The following is a 17,669-nucleotide window of genomic DNA, read 5'->3' on the forward strand; positions in this document are numbered from 1 at the left end:
ATTAGAAGCACAAAGATCGGCCCAAGGTCTTTCCACTGGGTCTCTCTAATAATAATAATAATATGAAGGGTTTCTGGAAAGTGTTGACAGCTCAATTAATGGATCTATTTTTCTAAAAAATTTCTGTGTGAGATTACGCCACTGCAATATTACCGGGCGTGCCAATACATGTGACTCTATCAAAGCTTTATTTATTGAGGATGATGAATTTCTGCCTGCATCACTGAAAGTAAAGTTAATATTTCAAAGGGATCAGCTTGCGCTGCATGTGATAACCTACTTGGGGAAAGAAAGCGGTGTATTTTTTGCAAGAATGAAAAAAAAAATGCAAACAAGTGTCTTCAAGATAAGCACACCATAAATAATATGTTATCACCAGGTACTGAGTTAGTTTTCATTGTATTCAGTTTATCCAAGCATGATCTCTTTTCACATATTTAGACAAAACCAAGCACATTATATTTTAGTTGTTTTTTTTCTTTCAAATTATTACTTACTTTAAATATTTTCACATTATTCCTGTCATTTTTGTTCATGGGAATGTGAAGATCAAGTGTTTTCTGTTTAGTGTAATTGTTATATTCAGGGCTTATTTCGCAGATTCTTATTTGCAAATAATTCTGAAAATTACATTTTCTTTGACATCAGAGTTATGCACTAGTTAGATTTGTATTACCACATCAAACTCCAACAGAATATAATTAAAATATGCAGTTGTGATGTTTCAAACTGTAAAAAATAAAAGAAAAAAATCAGCACGTGTACTTTTGGTTGAAAAAGCAAAAACAAAAATGAATAAATAAGCATTACCTCAATACACAAAATAGACCCCAAAACATTCTCTCCATGAAATACTAACTCTTCTGCCCTAATTCCAATGATATAGATAAGTCAGTCGGAGACAGATTTTTTTCATTCTGACCTAGTTTCTTTTGAAATTTCATTGGTCATTTTAACCCCCGAATAAGCTTAACGGCAACAGAAAAAAAACAGTGAAGAGAGAAAAACAATGCAAGCAGATAATGCAAGAGGAAGCACACAAGAGGAAAGAACCTTTGCCAGATGTAGGATAGTAAAATTAGCTTACAGCCGGGAGCAATCATTAATATTACTTCCTGAACTGTGGAGGCTCTTTGTTTACAACACGACTACATGAAGCTATTCATTTTGGTCTAGTGTAATTAGTTCTACATGTGGAGTGTCAACACTTCCAACCTGGTAAATGTCAAGCATCATTTAACCGTGCAAACTATTGGTATGAGTGTCGAATGTACAAGCTGGTGTGTCATTTGCACCTGTTGAACTTTTTCTCTTTTAATCAGGGTTTAAGCATAAGCCCAGTTATATTTTACTGAATCAAATTAAAAAAATCTTAAAAGTGTGGTGTGCATTTGTGCTCAGCCCTGTTTACTTTAACACCTCCACTTTAAAGACTTTGCAACCAGTCTGGTAGCCTTTGATCAGATAAACAGTAAGGTTTATTTGGTCAAATTGCATACTGACAGATGTACCTGGTAATCTTGCGTCATTTAAATTCAAAGGGGCAATGTTGTGCATTTTACAGGCACATAGTGACATTTTATAGCAGTCGAGTAACTATGTTAACTTGACTTAAAAGAAATTTGACTTTGTAATTTAATGCCTTAAAATTCTGCCTCTGTCTCTTTAAGAAGCTCCCACTCTTCCTGAAACTCTGCCTTCAGGAAGTCAACACAACATGGCTCATGGCTCCTCTATTAACCTATTAACAACTTTTTTTTTTCTTTTTTTTTTTTTATTACCAGCGTTTCACTGATAGGTAGCTCTTAAAATGAGCTCAGCAGATGTGCAGTTCCATCAGGTGTTTGCTAATTGTTGCTGGCTAGTCTGAAGGGATTGAGTAGGGCATCATGGGGGAGAGTTAGTCTGTGAAGTGGAAGCTCAGAAGCTTGGAATCTGCAGCTCTGAGGAGGAGCTTCCTCTCAAAGGCGGAGCTAGGTCCACCCAGGTGTTCAGCACAGCCGAATGGTTGCCACAGGAGATTAAAAGATTTCTCAAACATGCTTGAAAGAATCAAGGCCACGCTCCATGTATGTTTTTAATGAGGGAATAATATTATAACATGATGACAATCTCGAAAAAGTTGATTTTACATAAAAAGCTTCCCCTTTAATGATTAATGTCTGACAAATGTAAGGAATTTTGTAAGAACCCCCCACCCCCTATAAAATCTTACATTCATAAAAAAAAAAAACAGCTCTTGCTGTTTCTAGGTTAAGCTCACAGTGAACAGTCACATTGCTGAGCGAAACGAAACATTTGAAAAGGTCATGCTGTGTTAAATGCCACTTTGAAATGGCAGAGCCAGTTAGCAGAGATTACATCTCGGTGCATGTCCAAAGTGGCTGCTCTGTCTGTGGCGGGCTCCAATGACTGCTATCTTTGCACTTTATCTGTAGGTGACTGAAAAATACATTGACCTCAGTAACAAACTTGGCTGCTGCATCGCAGAGCCTGCACAGCCCAACAAATTTAACATTGACTGAAATAAATGTGTGAGCATTACAAGGCATTGCCTTCTGAAAGGTAAACACGTATCCAGGCAAAATTTAATTAGCATTCTGTTGATTTATTTGTTTCAAACATTAGGCTAGAATTTTAAAAGATAAACCGGGGGCTGTCTGGAGCCAAAGATTGTAGTAATAATATAAACCACACTCATCTTAGAGATTATGAGCAAATGCTATTGGATGTTTTCAGCAGAGCCTGAAAGAAAAATCCATCTCATCTTTTTTTGAAAATTTGAACTTTCTCATTGCAAATGAATTAGATTTCTTCAGACTTCTCCATGTAGTTCTTAAAAATGTAGAGCTTTGCCAAGTGCTGTTACGTCTGTGGGCTGTTTGCTGCAAAAACACACAAATCTGTACAAATAACACTCTGTACAAATCTGAAGTATTTTACATCTAGATTTTGGTGCAAATAACTTATTACACTTAAAATAACACAAAGCTGACTTACAAATAACTTTTCAGGAAGATAGAAGAGCCTGTTTTAAGTAAATAATTCTTCAGTACTGATTTTCAAAAGGTAACAGTTCCACTGGCAGATTGTTCCACTTATTACTAGACAAGTGAAATAACCAGTAAAACTACTTTTTAATCAATATTAAGAAATTATTGACTTCAAACAAATTCGTAAATGTTGTTAAAAAGTTACTTGCAGGTTAGTTTCGTCTTCATTTGACTATACTTAGATATTTGCACTAGAAACTAGACCAAAAATACTTGGCAAGATTTTTGCAGTGTGGATGCTCATCTGATTAGCTGAATCAATTGTGCTGCCTTAAATCTAAAGTGTCTCGTTTCTGCTCGTTAGTTGGGACCTGTTGACATTGTGAAGAGCCCTGAGAGGACATTTGCTGTCTACTCAGACTATGAACTCAGACTTTCCTTTTCTCAGTGGCGCCTGAGTCGACTCTGTTCGTTCTGCACCAGAGGTTCAGCTGTGACCTCCAGCGCTCACAGCCGCACTCCAAAGCCTCCTGTCCAAAACTGTCAGCACCGAGCAGTGTTCCGGTCTGAGCTCTGTGGTTACCTGTACTGTGTGTGTGTGAGGTTGTAAATGTTGGCACATCTCCACCAAGTGGTCAGGAGTGTGAGTTGCCAGCTGTCAAGGCCTTCAGATTTTTGTGTCACCATTTCAAGAAAAAAAAGGTCAAATATGGATAATAATCGGTTGGTAACACAGATCATCCTTGTTATGTTAAAAGGGAATGAGCAAAGATTTAACCTACAAAGAAAGTAGTTTTGTTTTTTTGAAGAAAAAGGCAGGACTACTTCAGTAAAAAAAAAAAAAAAAAACAGTAATCCAACAAATGACCCACGTAAGAGTATAATTTTTTTGGAAAAAATAATGGTACTCAAGTGCTGAGTAACCGTCTGATTGTGACATCTGATTAATATATATATTTTTAAATGATACAATCAGACACACAATAGTATAAAGTTACATGCTTGCGCTGGCATTTTAAAAAATGAAATAAAATAAAGAAATTTGCAAAAATAAATCGTATTGAGACTTAGACTTGGGTGCACATATTCTGTTAACTTGGTTAGTTTCTATCAAAGACACACTCAGTCATATCCAGTTATGTCCAGTTCCTGTTGTAGACTGAAAAAATAAAATAATAAATAGAATTGATCTTTAAAAAATGAGAAATGTTTTTCTTTTTCTTTTGCGAAAGGCAAATCTTGTCCAGATTGCTTTCCAGTTAAATCTTTTTCTACGCTTTTGGTAAAAAAAAAATTTAGAAAAAGCATGTTTAGTTTTTTGTTGAGCATGTGCAAATAAAATAAATCATAATAACATTGTCTTTATGTTTTTAATTTGAATAATAATCCAATTTTGTGGCCTTTGCTTACTTTCTGTCTGACTATTTTGGCTTATTGGCAAAAACTTTGAACACCAGTGTTATTTGTAGGTGTTTCGACTTTTAGTTTCATTTGTGTTTCTGGTTTATTACTTTCGTTATTTTAGATCTTCCATTTTAGTTTATTCCTAAAAAATCTTATTAAAAGATTAGATTCTTTTGTCCTTTGTTCTTGTTTAGATTTCTTCTTATTTTCATTCATCGTTTATGTCATTTTCAGTCTCCTTTCCTCTAGTTTCCTCCACTGTTTTAATCTGTCACCTCTCCCTCAGAGAGGAAAGGTGCCCTTCGCAGCTGCTTCTTATTCCCTTGTTTTGTCTCTACCTGCTCCCTCCCCCAGCTTCATCTACTCGCCTCTGATTAGCTCTTCTGATTCTCCACTCCCTTTTAAGTGGGCATATTCTTCTTTCTGCTACATTTCACTCACAATTTCTTTTAGTTGTTACATTAAGTATTCTTATTTGTCAATACAAAACTTTTATTAAATTAAATGAGATAAATATTTTCCTTTCAGTTTGGATTATTCTGATATGGAAAAAGAGTGGAATCATTTTCACTGTGAGCCAAAAGCAGCCAGTTGTTGCGATCAGCACACATTATTCTTACATTAGCATGGCTGTTGAACAAAGCAGCTGTTGTTCCTGAGCCACATCTGTTTGTTGACGTAACTGGGAGAATGTGATGCGCCGCCCACTCGCCAGACGGGACATGATGGAGGTGGACAGACCTGAGACAGGCCACTGAGCCGTCAGAGTGTGGGCATCACCCAGCCGACGGGGAGAAGCTGTAGTTCCAAGGCAGAAAACCGGACATCTTGTTTTAAATCAGAGCTCTGTCGGCAAACTCGGGACACTTAATCTTAGTCAAAATTAGCAGCAGCTGGAGCGTGACTGATACAGGCCCTAGCAGGTGACCCCACACATTAAAACAGCAGCTCAGTCATGGGTCACTACAGCTCTCTGTAATCCTCCCTCCTCCCTCCTGCTTCTCCATTAAGCCAGAGGATGTCCTGTCGTCTTGTTTGTCCTTGACCGGAACTGCTGACTGGACTGGTCAGACTGCTTTGGATGTCACTGTTACAGTGTGCACACAGGAGTGAAAAGCTAACGGTTAGCTTATATCCTTTTAGAGGAGAGGTACAAAGAGGTGGAAAAGTAATCACACCTCCTGATACTTTTGTGTTTTTTACAGATCGTCTCTGGTTCTGCATCCCCAGAACCAAACATGGAGACACAGCATTCAGCTTCTAAGCATCACAAATCTGGGAACAAACTTCCCAGAAAACTGCAAAACACTGTTCCTTTAAGTCAAGACTAAAAACCCACCAGTTAGGGGTTGCTTTTGATTCATAATTACTGAAACATTGATCAGGATATTTGATGATGATTATTCTTGATTATGGCATTTGACAAAGTTCAAGGTTTATTGCTCGTTCCATAAGCGACAAAAGTGACTATAATGTTTCGATCATGTAAAACATGTTGAGCCTCCTTGGTGTTAAAATGTAAGTAAACTTAACTTGACTTAAATTTGAATTAAAAGTGACTTGTTGCCAGTCACTGGCAGCCAAAAGCTTTACTGTCTGACCAGATCTCACACGGCCCGGCATCGGCCCACAACTGTTTGGACCAAAAGAGCCTCCAGCTGTGTCCATGTCCTTTCATGAGTCAAAATGTGGGTCATGAAGAGGTTAGCTTAGTTGGAGTTAGCTACAAATCACTTTCATTTCTGGTAGTTTAGTTTTATTTCTGACAGCATTAGCAGAACAACTAACTGGTTCGGTTATTCCTATGGAAGTGTTTAATTTTTTTTCACAATCAAATCTGATTGGATGACCAATAGACATCCTCTGGACATGCAAAGCTGGATGACACGAAGGAGGAGACTGGAGTGGTTCTACAAAGTATTCATCACCAAAACAATTCCATGTTTTTATTTGCAAAAATATTGAAAAAAAATTTCTCATTATGCAATTATGTTACACCATGTGTTGGTCTAGCACATCAAATCTAAATAAAATGTACATTAGGGTTGTAAATGTACAGAAAAAGTATATATGGGGTGAATACTTTAGCAAAGAACACAGTTTAGATAATTTAATAAAGGTCTGGCCTTAATAAAGGCCAGACCATGTGACTTAAAGGGGCAGTATTATGAAAAATCTACTTTTTGAGTTTTGCAACATGTTATAATCTTATTCCCTCATCAAAAACATTCCTGTAGTGTTGCTTTGATTCTTTCATGCATGTTTGAGAAATCCTTTCATCTCCCATGTGAACTATTGAGCTGTATATAACGCCTGAGTGGAGCTAGCCCCGCCTTCAGGGCCGCAGCTCCTCCTCAGGGCTGCAGTTTCCAAGTGTCCACCTAACAGAGAAGCAACTTCCCCTCACAGCTCCTTCAGACTAGCCAGCAGCAATTAGCAAACACTTGGTGGAACTGTGCATCTGCTGAGCTCATTATAGGAGCTACTTCTCAGTGCAACGCTGGTAAAAACGTTGTTAAAGGGTTAAAAGGGGAGCCATGTTGTGATGACTTCCTGAAGGCGGAGCTTCAGGAGGAACAGGGGTTTTTAAAGAGACAGAGGCCCAATTTCATGGCGTTAAATTAGGAAGTAAAATTACTTTCAAGTCATATTTGATATACGTAGCAGTTTTATAACAACTGAAGGTAACATAGTTACTTGATTGTGCTATAAAACGATACCATGTGGTTGGAGAACACATAATACTGCCCCTTTAAGTACCCCAAGCAGTTCTTTAAGCTCTTTAATGACCTAACGCTGAAGCCATTTGCAGACACAGCTTGTATGTAAGATGTACAGTGAGAACAGTAAACTCATTACCCACCTTCAAATCTGGATTCTAATGAGTGATAAAGATCATTTCACACATGCATATGGGTGTTAGTGTGAGTCCAGTAACAATGGCAAATAAAAGTTACATTTCTTCCTTTTGTTTCTCTTCACATATTGCTTTCTGTGCTCCCCCATCGTCAGTGGCTGCACTCATTCAGAGCCTGCTGTCGGTGAATTTTGCTCATTTGATTCACAGCTGCCATCCCTTCTACCCTCCGCAGATCCTCCAGCCAAAGTGCATTTCACGGAGTCCGCTGTTGCCGGCTTGGCGTCCACCCCGGAGGCCGCGGCGGCCCTGCTGCTCAGCCTCCGGTTGAAGCGCACGGTGAAGAGGCCGTAGATGATCGGGTCAAGGCAGGTGTTGAAAAGCCCGAAGATAAACAGGATGTGGGTGAGGGAGTGCGAGACTTTCACCTCCAGGTCGTCGGGGAAGAACCAGTACCAGAGCCCCAGCAGGTAGTACGGAGTCCAGCAAACGATGAAGGAGACCACGATGACGACGCTCATCTTCAAAGTTCTCATCCGAGCTCTTGGGATGTTGTTCTTTGAGCAGCGAAGATGAGGTTCATCAGAGGACACTAAAGGGGAAAAATGGGAAATTATTGTCTTTGTTGTACGTTACAGTAAACTCACTGAATAACGGCTTCTAAAGGTGAACACTCCTGCTAAAATGCCAGGTTTCATTATGTAAAGGAAGACACTCAGACAAATCATTTCAAAACTGAGGCTTGGCTAAAACATCTTCTGATTTAGTTTCAGCGTTCAAGTTTCTTAAGTTAACATCTACTATGGAGTATAACGGCCATAATAAGAACAAATAAAATAATAAAATAATAATACATTTACGAGAACAAAGTCATAATTTATGAGAATAAATTATGACTATCAAGAATAAAGTTGTACAAGAACAAAATCAAAATAAAGGCATAATATTACAAGAATAAAGATGTAATATGACTTTATTCTTGTAATACTACACCTTTATTCTAATATTGTTTTCACTTTATTCTTGTAATTATATATAACTACGTGTATTTTTTTATTTTCTTAACGTGGCCCTAATACTCTGTTGAAAACACCTACCATAGTGAACCTGACATACCATTTGAAAAACGTTCAGCTATCCTGAGACTGTCTCAGTTTTATTCTTCGTCCAAATCCAAAACATAGGGATAAAATGAGCTATGTGGGCAAAGGTATCAGTCAGGAGAAGATTACAAAATGCCACACAGCTTTACATTAACAAGGGGTTGTACACTTCTGAGAAAACGAGATGAGACTCCACTCTAGATACGTGTTGTTGTTCTACAGTCACAGATATATCTGCTTCACGAAAGCAGAGTTTTCAAATAAATACATGGAGCTGAGTTTCATAATGCATCACTTTATTTGTAAGTGCCTATTATTAAATTGTTTCAGGAATAAAAAAAATCTTGATCAGAGAAAATGAGGATCCTTCCTAATGATAATATTTTCTTTTTCCTTCTATATTGCCTGTTAGCAAGTTAGCAAACCAGAAAAAGATAAAATATTAGACTTAGTAAACATGAGAAAAAAAAATCTCAACAAGTATTTCTTTGGTTCTACATTGATATTCTATCTATGCCCTCTTTCCTGTCTTCATTTAGGACTAGTTTTCAGGAAGTGAACGCTGTTTGGTTTGCGTAGTTACCATTCTTTTTTGTGATCTGCTTGGAGATGTGGATGAAGATCCGGGTGTAGCAGACGACCATGATGGCCAGAGGCAGCAGGAAGAGCCAGGAGAAGGTGAACATGTTGTAGGCCGTTTCCTGCCAGTGAGTGACGAAGCTCCCCCTAGTGGTGCACTGAGTGAAGTTTGCTGGGTATGTAATAGTCACGTTGTGGAAAATGAAGACCTGTGGAAGCAGGTGAGAATGAACGTTAGATTCTAACTTTGACAACGAGAGTAATCAAGTCATTTCTTAGCTTGAAGCACTGGATGTTATGTCTGCTCACTATTATTTCAGACAAAAAATCTCTGGACAAGAAAAAAAATCTTTATTAGACCAAGACGTTAAAATATTTCCAAGTGAATTTGTACAAAACCTCAACATCAACATACTTGGCAGATAATACAAGTTTGAAAGCATAATTTTGAATACTTCATATGTGCATATTTTCACGAGTCCAGCAGTCAAAGCTAGAATAGGAAAAAAAGGAGCTTCCATCATGTTAATTTATATAAAGCCTCATTATGAATTATTGGTGCACCAATTGCAGTTTTTAGGCCGATCACCAATCTTTAAAAAGCCTGACCTGCCAGTTCCGATGTTTTTGTTTAATGCAGGCCAAAGCTAAAAAACAGCCCTGATAGACAATCGAAGCAAATTCATGCTAAATAAAAGCTCAACTTAAACCAATAAACCAAATACATCCAAATGCTAAGTGTCTTTTAGAGGCACCTTTAGCAGTGGGTCCTCTGGTGGATGACCTTTGAGGTAGTCTAAATCATAACAGAGATCAAAACATGAAACCAGGGTTGTCCCGATGTGATACTTATATCGGAAATCAGTCCAATATCAGGTAAAAAAACAAGTCCTAGATTATGTCGGCCTGCATCTAAAATCTTTGACTTTCAATAATAGAGGCAATAGATCAATAGAGGCACTCCGCTCCAACACTTATTCCACCCCAGGATTTCTACCCAGCAGCGCTTGTAACCAGTAAGCAGACAAACTAGGTATTAATAAATGGCCCAGTTGTTCTTGTAGCTTTTTGTTGTTGACTATTGTTCTCTGTTTTGGTAATATGATTTGATAGAGGCTTTTCTAACATTCGACACTTCAAAATAAGTTGTAAAATTATGATTCATGCTGATATCATATTGGGTCAAAATCAGTATTGGCTAATTCTCAAAGCTGTGATATCGATGTGGTATCAGAAGTGAAAAAGTTGTACTGGGACAACCCTAGTAGACTGAACTGTAATTGCAGAAAATGTAGTTCAGTGTTTCAGCCAAGGGCAACTGAACACAAGCTTTTGATATTTGTCTTGTTCTATAACCCTGCTTTTCTCTTTGCACTGCAAAAACACAAAACCTTATGAAGTACTTTTGGTTTAGTTTCTAGTGCAAATATCTGAGTTCGCTTGAAATAAGACAACATTAACATACAAATAACTTTCAGCAAGAAATAGGGGCTTGTTTTAAGTCAATGATTCTTTAATATTGATGAAAAAGTTCAAGTTACAAGTGAAATACTCTCCCAGTGCATCAAGAGATTCTCATATCATCACCTTCCTAAAACAATGGCCTAAGTCCTTTTCTGCCAAGTGATTTTTACAAAAAAATAAACCCCTTTTTATTGCCAACAGGTAATATAGGCAAAAAATAAAAATAAAGACCTGGGCCATTATTTTAGGAAGGTGGCAATATTATAAGTTAAAAATATCTTGTTCAGCTGGCAGATTATTTCACTTAAAACTAGTACTTTTTCATGGATTTTAAGGAATAATTAACTTGAGACAAGCTCCCATTTCTTGCTGCAAAGTTGAAATGGAAAGTTAGTTTTATCTTATATCAAGTGAACTAAGATATTTGCATTAGAAACTAGATCAAAATTACTCAGTAAGATTTTCTGTTTTTGCAGTGTGAACTATGTTTTTTGATTTCATCAGCTGATAACTCCGTGCATCCTCACCTGAGGGACGGCGAGCAAGGCGCTCATTATCCACGCCACCGTCAGCATGACCCTGTTCCTCTTCGGAGCCATGCTGATCAGCAGGGGGTCGAGGATCGCCGACTGCCTGTCCAGACTTATCACCACGGTGACAAAAGCGCAGGAGTACATGGCCTGCAGCTTGAGGAACATCAAGAACCTGCAGGCCAGGTCTCCGGCCAGCCACTGAACGGTGATGTTCCACGCGGCGTCCACGGGCATCACAATGAGGGTGACCAAGAGGTCAGCCGCGGTCAAGTTCACGATCAGCACGCGCACGTGAGATCTGCGTCGGTGGCCGCTGGCCGCCCAGAGCACTGCCACATTGCAGAGGGTGGACACGCCACACAGGATGAAGGTGACGATCACTCTGACTTTCGCCGCCGTGGAAAACGTGGGCAGCTGCGGGGTCCCGTCCACGGCAGTCCAGTTGCAGCGAGGAGCCGAGAGGTCGCAGCTGGCGTTGAGGTCAGATCCTGAGCTCTGCTGATACATGGCGACGGGGGCGGCGCAGCAGGACGAGGCGTTCATTTTCCGACCCCTCAGCATGGAGTCAGCATTTTGGTCGGTGGCGCAGACACTTGACGAAGGGAAAGAGAGCAAACAGGACACAGTCATATTCATGAAGTTTAAGCCAAAGATTTATCTGCATGGATTTGCATTTCAAGAGGAGAAGTTAGAAATTAGCTGCGTGCGTAACACAGAGGCTGCCAGGGAGGGAGCAATCATCAGATGCTCACCGAGGTGGAAAGACACTCTGCTCTAACAAATCACATTAGGTGCATGGTGGGGTATTGAATTTTCAGCACTTCCTGCAGCAACACCTGGAAACCAATCAAGACAAGTGGGCTGCGCAGCACTTTTAGGAGGGAAAATGAGCTCAACAGGTTTAGCAGAATCTCACCTCTCAGAAGAAACCTGATAAGATTTTTGAGTGACTTTTAATTTCATAGAGGAAGGAAGTCAGCCATGGCCACACTTATAAATGTAGCTCCTATAACTACAGCTTCCAACCTTAAGCCAGAAAGTGTTATATGCATGTTTTTGTTTTTTGTTTTTTTTTTACAATTGTGAAATTAAGAAAGTAAAAGACTCGCTCTGAGCTTTGAAGAGTATTTAGTCATGAAGTTGTTGAGTGTTTATGTTTGATGTGTTCCTATTTAAATATCTGCTACTTAGGCCTGGTTCATAAACCACCTCATTATGCAATCAACAGCACAAAAAAGGTATATGTTTGCAAATTATGTTTTACAAACGTTTTATGACAAAGCTAATTCAACCAAGTTTTTACACAAGCATATAGTCTGAATATCATGAGAGCGATGGGATTATAAAAATACCAGAATGGAAGCATTCAAAGTAAAGGTAAACTTTCTTTTTTCTTTTTTTTTAAATCAAGATTTTAAAGAACCACTATAGCAACATCTGTTACTGTTTTTCTTTTCTCTTTTTTTCATAGAATTGGAAGTAAAATAACAATAAAACTTTAGAAATGGCTCAGTTTAAATGTTTAAAGGTTTCTGTGCAGGTATGTGGTTCACGGCCAGGGCGTCAACCTGTCAGGGGCAACACCAGCGATCAGGAAAGACATTTTAAAAAGTGTCTGCCGTTTGTCGGTCTTGAAACATTTCAACCTGTTTCCTGTTTCTACAATCCATAAGTATTGTTCATAGAGTAAACGGTAAAAATATGGCTGAGGTAGGGTGCTTTATTTGGTTTGTGATTCAGACCACTAATTCAGCACTAAATAAAGCTATTTCACTGATTTTCATTAAAGGAAGATGCACAACATTTTCCACTGATTATAATTATCAAGCAGTTTCAAAATTAGCAATATTTGTAGTTGTCCTCTTTTTTTTTTTTTTTTTTTTTAACCAGCCACTTCATTTCTAATGGTTGCGAACTGTGTTACGGTCAATAATATCTACGTTGCTGATTTTATTTTACCAACAATCTAAGCTATTCTAAGAGAAAGTAAACGAACGCCTAAAATAATAGAAACAACATTAATGTCATCATACTCACATTAGTCCCCAGGTGTTGGAAAACTGCAGAGAGACAAAACAAAATTAAATTAAATCCGAAGCAAATGCTGTTCCAGGCGCGGCTGCGGCTCCGTCCCGCGTCTTTCCTTTCAATATATTCTTTTTATCCACAGAAAGTCCCAAGGTCTCCCCACGCAGATGTGTCCCTGCGCCCCGTGGAGGAGTCCTTTTTCTTTCTCTCTCACTCCGCCGTGCACGTGTCAGAGGCTTTATTAGTGCGCGCGCGCACGGGCTTTTCCGCATCCAGCGAGCGTCGGTCTGTTCAATGGAACTCGAGCGTCACAGTGAAGTTTCTAATTTTAACCCCGTATAAAAAAAATTTAATTGGTCTCCGCAGCCCATTACCATCTCTGTCGTCGAGTCGAGACCGAACCGAACCTGGTCGTGACGAAGTAATGAGAGGAGGATTCAGAGGGGAGTTGATACTTTTTACTCTGAGTCATAATTTTGATTTTTGTCAGGCCTAAAGATATTTGAACAATAATGGTCTATATAGCCTTCAAACTTTTGTTGTTTATTAGTTATTTTATGCCACTGGTTTCAAAATGTGTCCACAAGGGAAGAACAAAGATTGCTTTCTGTACCCAAGGAACTATATTCACTTATAAGCACTTGGTACCTTCACTGAACAAATGTGCCATCCTGGGTAGCACCCACAGCTAGCGCTTATTGTTTGTAAGAACCACCCCTATAATTAAGCCAAAGCATTTCATGTTTAATCTTAGATATTCTTTATAAGAAGAACAGAGAAATTGGTCACTGAGGATACCTGGAAGAGGTTTTATTAACAAGCCCTTCCCCTGATCTGCATTGGTATTCCACTGCCTCCTCAACCAAACAGAAAAAGATGTTATTTCCAAGACCCAATTCCACAGCACAAACAAATAAGAAAACAGAAACAGTTTTCCATGATGTGTTTTTCTTTCTTTACATTTACAGCAGCATGATAGGTTGGCTTCCACTGTGCGCTCCATGCTATGAGTGGAAATATGAATCTTGGCTGGAGACGTAATGTAAGTAGAGATTGCACTTCCTCTCTGTATCCGTGTGGGATTTTGCTGAGCTTCTTCCCACAGTCATAAAACGTTTATTTTGGTGTGCACATGCTGTTCCAAATGAACTTGTTCTTAAGCATCAAGGTGCACTTTCTTTACCACTTGGGATGCAAAATTGTTCTTGTAGCTATAAGGATGAAAACAAAACTTCCAAAAGGAGCAAACTCTGGTCTAAGGTAGAGCTGGAGAAGCAAAGCACTGTCCACTTGGAACACCCAATTGTTTCCACTTTTAACTGTCTGACCCAAATTATCACAGCGGATTAAAGAAAATTTGGTCGAATGTTTCAAGAACAACCCAGGAAGTACTGAGGGTTGAAGTGAAAGGTAGCAGAAAACCAATGACTTTAACGGTTCCGCTGTCAGATACAGTCATGGTTGACACTTGAACCAAATAAGATGTTTTAACAGGACGGAAAGTAAACTGTCCTCAATTAGATTGATTGTTTATAGACGATTCTGTTTATAGAGGATTCATTTAGAAGTCAAGAAAGCCAATAAGAAGAGCAGTCATATAAACACCCATTGATTGCAACAATCAATCGATGAAAGCCCGAAGGTTATATAACTTATACCAATGATTAGGTAAACTTCTGCAGACATTCACAATGCAAGCACTTTCCACACAGTTCTTCCTTTCTTCCCCTCTTCTGTTTGTTTAACACATTAATTTCTATTTGCACCGTTTTCTCATGTGACTCAGGCTGTTGCCTAAGCAGCAAGGACTTCTGGGAAAAAGTTACATCCGGTCTCTTTGCACGAAAGCAGATTCACAATCAACAAAGAGATTCCGGTCCATTTAAACACGCAAGCAGACAAAAATACCGAATTGTTGAGATTCAGACAAAGAAATCAGACAGCAGTCTGATTCTGATGATTTGATGATGGAACCACACAAAATGTTTTGTCTATTTAGTGATTAGTGAACAAAACAAAGATAACAAACTACCTACAACCTCAGGATCCATTGAAATACAGAAAAAAAAACTTTTATTTTTCTTTATCGTCTTATGGAAAAAAAACTGAATATGACTTTCCTCTAACGTCTCAGATCACCACATGGGGAAAGTACCAAAACAATTCCCAAGAAGACAATTGGGAGAAAATGTGAACGCATTTGGTGTGTTTCACTGAGGATTTCTTTTTCGCAATTAAGAGATGAAACAAAGTAGCTTATTTAGCTGTGTGTGCAGGACATACCTGAAAAATACATTTTCTTCTTTTTTTTCTTTCTTGAGAGAGGCACAAATAATGCGCTATCTCCAGCTGAGAGGAGGCACAAAAATAATGCGGCATGCATTTGCTAACTCCTGGGAGATTTAACTGAGAAGACACAGTGTGTTTGCAGGGTGCATTTTCCCATCGTACTGTAAAACTGATGACCTAATCCCACAGCATCCATTACATTTTATATTTTTATGTTTCATCGTTGCAGTGGGGGCTGCTGGTTGTCTCCGGCTGTGTGAGTCGGGGGGGGACAACCAGGACAGGTCGGCGTTCTTCAGGGTAACATGGAGACGCAATGGACAAACAACCAAGTACAGTGGAGCTGCCACACGTACTGACACGATTGCAGATAGAAAAAAAAATTATCTCAGACATTTTCTTGAACAAACTAGGATATTTCTGAATTTCAAGTGTTGCAAATTTGCTTGGAAAAACTCAGAAATTTTCCAGAAAGAAACTGGAAAATTTCTTAGATTATAAAGTTGAAGATTTTCAATTTTTGAATTTTTTTTTTTTGTAGAAAAAAAAGCTGAGATTAATCTCAAAATTTCTGACAGTTTCTCTGGGAAATTTTCAACCTTTCAAACTCAGAAATTTCCACGTTTTTTGTACTTTCTTTCTGTCTATAAAATAGAAAATGTTAGAGTATAAGGGCTACAATGGGTGTAATACGCTGTAAAAATTAGCACATGTGAATCCGTACGTAGGCAGTGGTCCACTATGCAGACAGGACAAGTTGGGGAGACGGACGGAGACGGACAGTCGTGTTTTAGAACTTTTGAATCTGGAGTGAACAGGAAGAACATTTAAACTGCAGGTAGAAAGAGCCCAGGCTGGGATTTCAACCTTTTTGCTACAACGCAGCAGTGCTACCAACTGCACTACTGTGCCTCCCAAGTTATATAGTATCTACAATAAATATAAAAATAAATACGTAACCAATTTATTATATTATCCTCTATGGCATGACTTTTTTTTGGGGGTGAGGGGTAAAAAATATTTTCCTGCATTCTTTGGGAGCTTGGTGGCCCTTAATTACTTATCAATCATAAAATCGGACCCTGACACATCCCGGAACCAGATTTGGGTTTGTTGCCTCAGGGCAACATTGCACTACAAGGGGACTAGAACGCCAAGGTTTCTACAGTGATTATGAGAAGTGAAATACAAATCAAACAAAAACTATATTCATAAAAAAAAACTTTTTTTAACAAAAACAAATCAGACATGGTTCCAACTCGCCAAATATAAAATAAACAACTAACTTTCATTAATGAATGGTACATTTAAGCACATTTCTAAAACGAGCATTTGTGTGTTTGTACATGTGTAATGTTTGGCAGAGCTAGAATCACTAAGGATGTTGGAATCAGTCTTTTCCCTATTATATGTTAAACATCAGGAAGGAATTCCTGTGAAAAAGAGTGTATGTCACATTGATTATTGGCATACCTGTGAATCACCATCTGTTTATCTGATTATCTATGGGTTGTAGCGACCAGATTCACATCAGTGACAGGAGTTAGGGCTGCAGGTTCTGTTTTTAAGAGTTTGTAGTTCTGATTCTTTTTTAGAATTTGAGCCAAACAAAGGACAGCATTTCCACCAGCTCCCATATCTGGTAGATTTGGTGGTGGTACGACTCGCCCTGTGTAGATTTTCAAGTTATAAGGAACACCTTCTACACTAGCCATTTAAAATACCCTGCAGACCCATATTTTGGGTTTGGCAGATATTGCTTCAGTCTTTGCCTGCCTTGGAATAGGGCCATTTGTTCATTGATGACCAGCTTATCCCCCTTTGAGACTGAAGTCAGTTTTGATTATAAACAAACAATGAAATAATGGTTGTACAGAGGATCCTCATGTTTCCATTGGGAATGACCCCAACTTATGAACCATGCACCTTTTGTCCATGAAATGATCTTGCATCCATATTCTGTTGCTGTTAGTTAATAATAAAGTAAAAAAATTGGCTGTGATAATTATTTTGTAATCAATTGCATATCATTGCATTAGAATAATATTGTCTGAGCAAAAGGGCCTGAACTGCGCAATGTTGCCCAGAGGCAACAAACAAAACACAGTTTTAGCATATAAATTATAAAAGAAATTGTCTTAAAATGATCTACAATGGTTCTTTACAGATATGAAAATATTTTTAGTTAGAGTGACCCAAATTTAAACATGAAGAAAAGTGATGTGTGACTTACAAGTAGGAGGCAAGGTGTAGCATGCACCTCCGCTTCATAAAAAGGACTGCTCCTCTTCTAAGTAAAAGGTCACATGAACCTCAATACCTCTTTTATTTGGACAAAAATATGTCTGGAGGTATTTTAAGTCATCAACACCAAAAATAAAATAAAGGAGCAACGTGAGGTACAGATATATGGTTTGTT

The 17,669-nt window shown here is 38.5% G+C and overlaps 1 protein-coding gene across 2 annotated transcripts; it reads right to left on the reverse strand.

Annotated features, from left to right (window-relative positions):
• Positions 1-7,099: 7,099 nt before the first annotated feature.
• LOC103462200 (putative gonadotropin-releasing hormone II receptor) lies at positions 7,100-13,120 on the reverse strand. 2 transcript variants are annotated; one of them, XM_008404849.2, is made up of 4 exons: positions 12,971-13,120; positions 10,928-11,525; positions 8,941-9,145; positions 7,100-7,846 (listed from the first exon to the last, which is right to left on the reverse strand). In XM_008404849.2, the coding sequence occupies exons 2-4, from the start codon at positions 11,492-11,494 to the stop codon at positions 7,419-7,421; spliced, it is 1,200 nt and encodes a 399-aa protein (XP_008403071.1). In that variant the 5' UTR covers positions 11,495-11,525; positions 12,971-13,120; the 3' UTR covers positions 7,100-7,418. The 2 variants fall into 2 exon arrangements, with proteins under 2 accessions (XP_008403071.1, XP_008403070.1); XM_008404848.2 differs by lacking the exon at positions 12,971-13,120 and having other exon boundaries at positions 10,928-12,351.
• Positions 13,121-17,669: the final 4,549 nt, after the last annotated feature.

The sequence above is a fragment of the Poecilia reticulata genome, linkage group LG3, assembly GCF_000633615.1.
Source record: "Poecilia reticulata strain Guanapo linkage group LG3, Guppy_female_1.0+MT, whole genome shotgun sequence".
In the NCBI taxonomy this organism is placed as follows: domain Eukaryota; kingdom Metazoa; phylum Chordata; class Actinopteri; order Cyprinodontiformes; family Poeciliidae; genus Poecilia; species Poecilia reticulata.

Excerpts from the sequence above, each read along its gene's own strand:
- LOC103462200 (XM_008404848.2), bottom strand. The coding sequence starts at position 11,569 with ATGAATATGACTGTGTCCTGTTTGCTCTCTTTCCCTTCGTCAAGTGTC. Across the intron at positions 9,146-10,927 it reads CCTTGCTCGCCGTCCCTCAG|GTCTTCATTTTCCACAACGT; the intron begins GTGAGGATGCAC and ends CTGCTTCCACAG. Across the intron at positions 7,847-8,940 it reads GCAGATCACAAAAAAGAATG|TGTCCTCTGATGAACCTCAT; the intron begins GTAACTACGCAA and ends TTTCCCCTTTAG.